This window comes from Condylura cristata, unplaced genomic scaffold (genome assembly GCF_000260355.1).
Source record: "Condylura cristata isolate star-nosed mole 26May11 unplaced genomic scaffold, ConCri1.0 scaffold00027, whole genome shotgun sequence".
Lineage (NCBI taxonomy): Eukaryota > Metazoa > Chordata > Mammalia > Eulipotyphla > Talpidae > Condylura > Condylura cristata.
In genome coordinates, this window is record NW_004567128.1 from 1,245,776 (window position 1) to 1,246,302 (window position 527).

The 527-nt window shown below is 65.3% G+C and overlaps 1 protein-coding gene across 1 annotated transcript in view; it reads right to left on the bottom strand.

The window, feature by feature from the left end:
• GPR143 (G protein-coupled receptor 143) overlaps window positions 1-527 on the bottom strand; it is a 43,140-nt gene that overhangs the window by 1,090 nt on the left and 41,523 nt on the right. Inside the window, 1 exon segment of the mRNA XM_012730235.1 lies at window positions 402-516. Coding sequence (XP_012585689.1) covers window positions 402-516 — 115 coding nt within the window.

Consider the following 527-nt stretch of genomic DNA (forward strand, 5'->3'; position numbering starts at 1 on the left):
GAATCCTCAGAGGCCACCGAGCGCAGGCACCAAGCACAGCTGCAAAGCCTCTCCCCCCCGGGGGGTGTTTGCGTCACTCCGCGCGAGACAAAAACGCCAAGGGGCTCGAAGGGCCCTGCCCGGGCACTGGAAACACAGGGGTGTCCGGGCTGGCGCAGGGGTTAAGTCTGAGCACGACAGAGGCACTGGCAGCCGCTGCAGCAGGCGTTCGATCCCCGGCCGGGGAGGGACCCCCAGGGCGCAGCTGCCCTATCCCGCCCACCCCCACCCCCCGCAGTGGGTGCCAGCGGACCCGCCTGTCCTGCGCCCCGCTCTGTCTCTGGGGAACCGTGTCACCTCTGCACCTCTGGCCTGCACCCCAGTTGGTCTGTGCATCGTCAGCCTCAAAACAAGAAACGAAGGATTACCAAATGACTAAGACCAGCATGATCTTGAAGAAGCGGATCCGGACGCCGGCTCCCACCCGCCTCTCGTTGTCCGTGTAGACGCCCTGTGTTCCCTTCAGTAAGGAGGCCACTGCGGAGAGA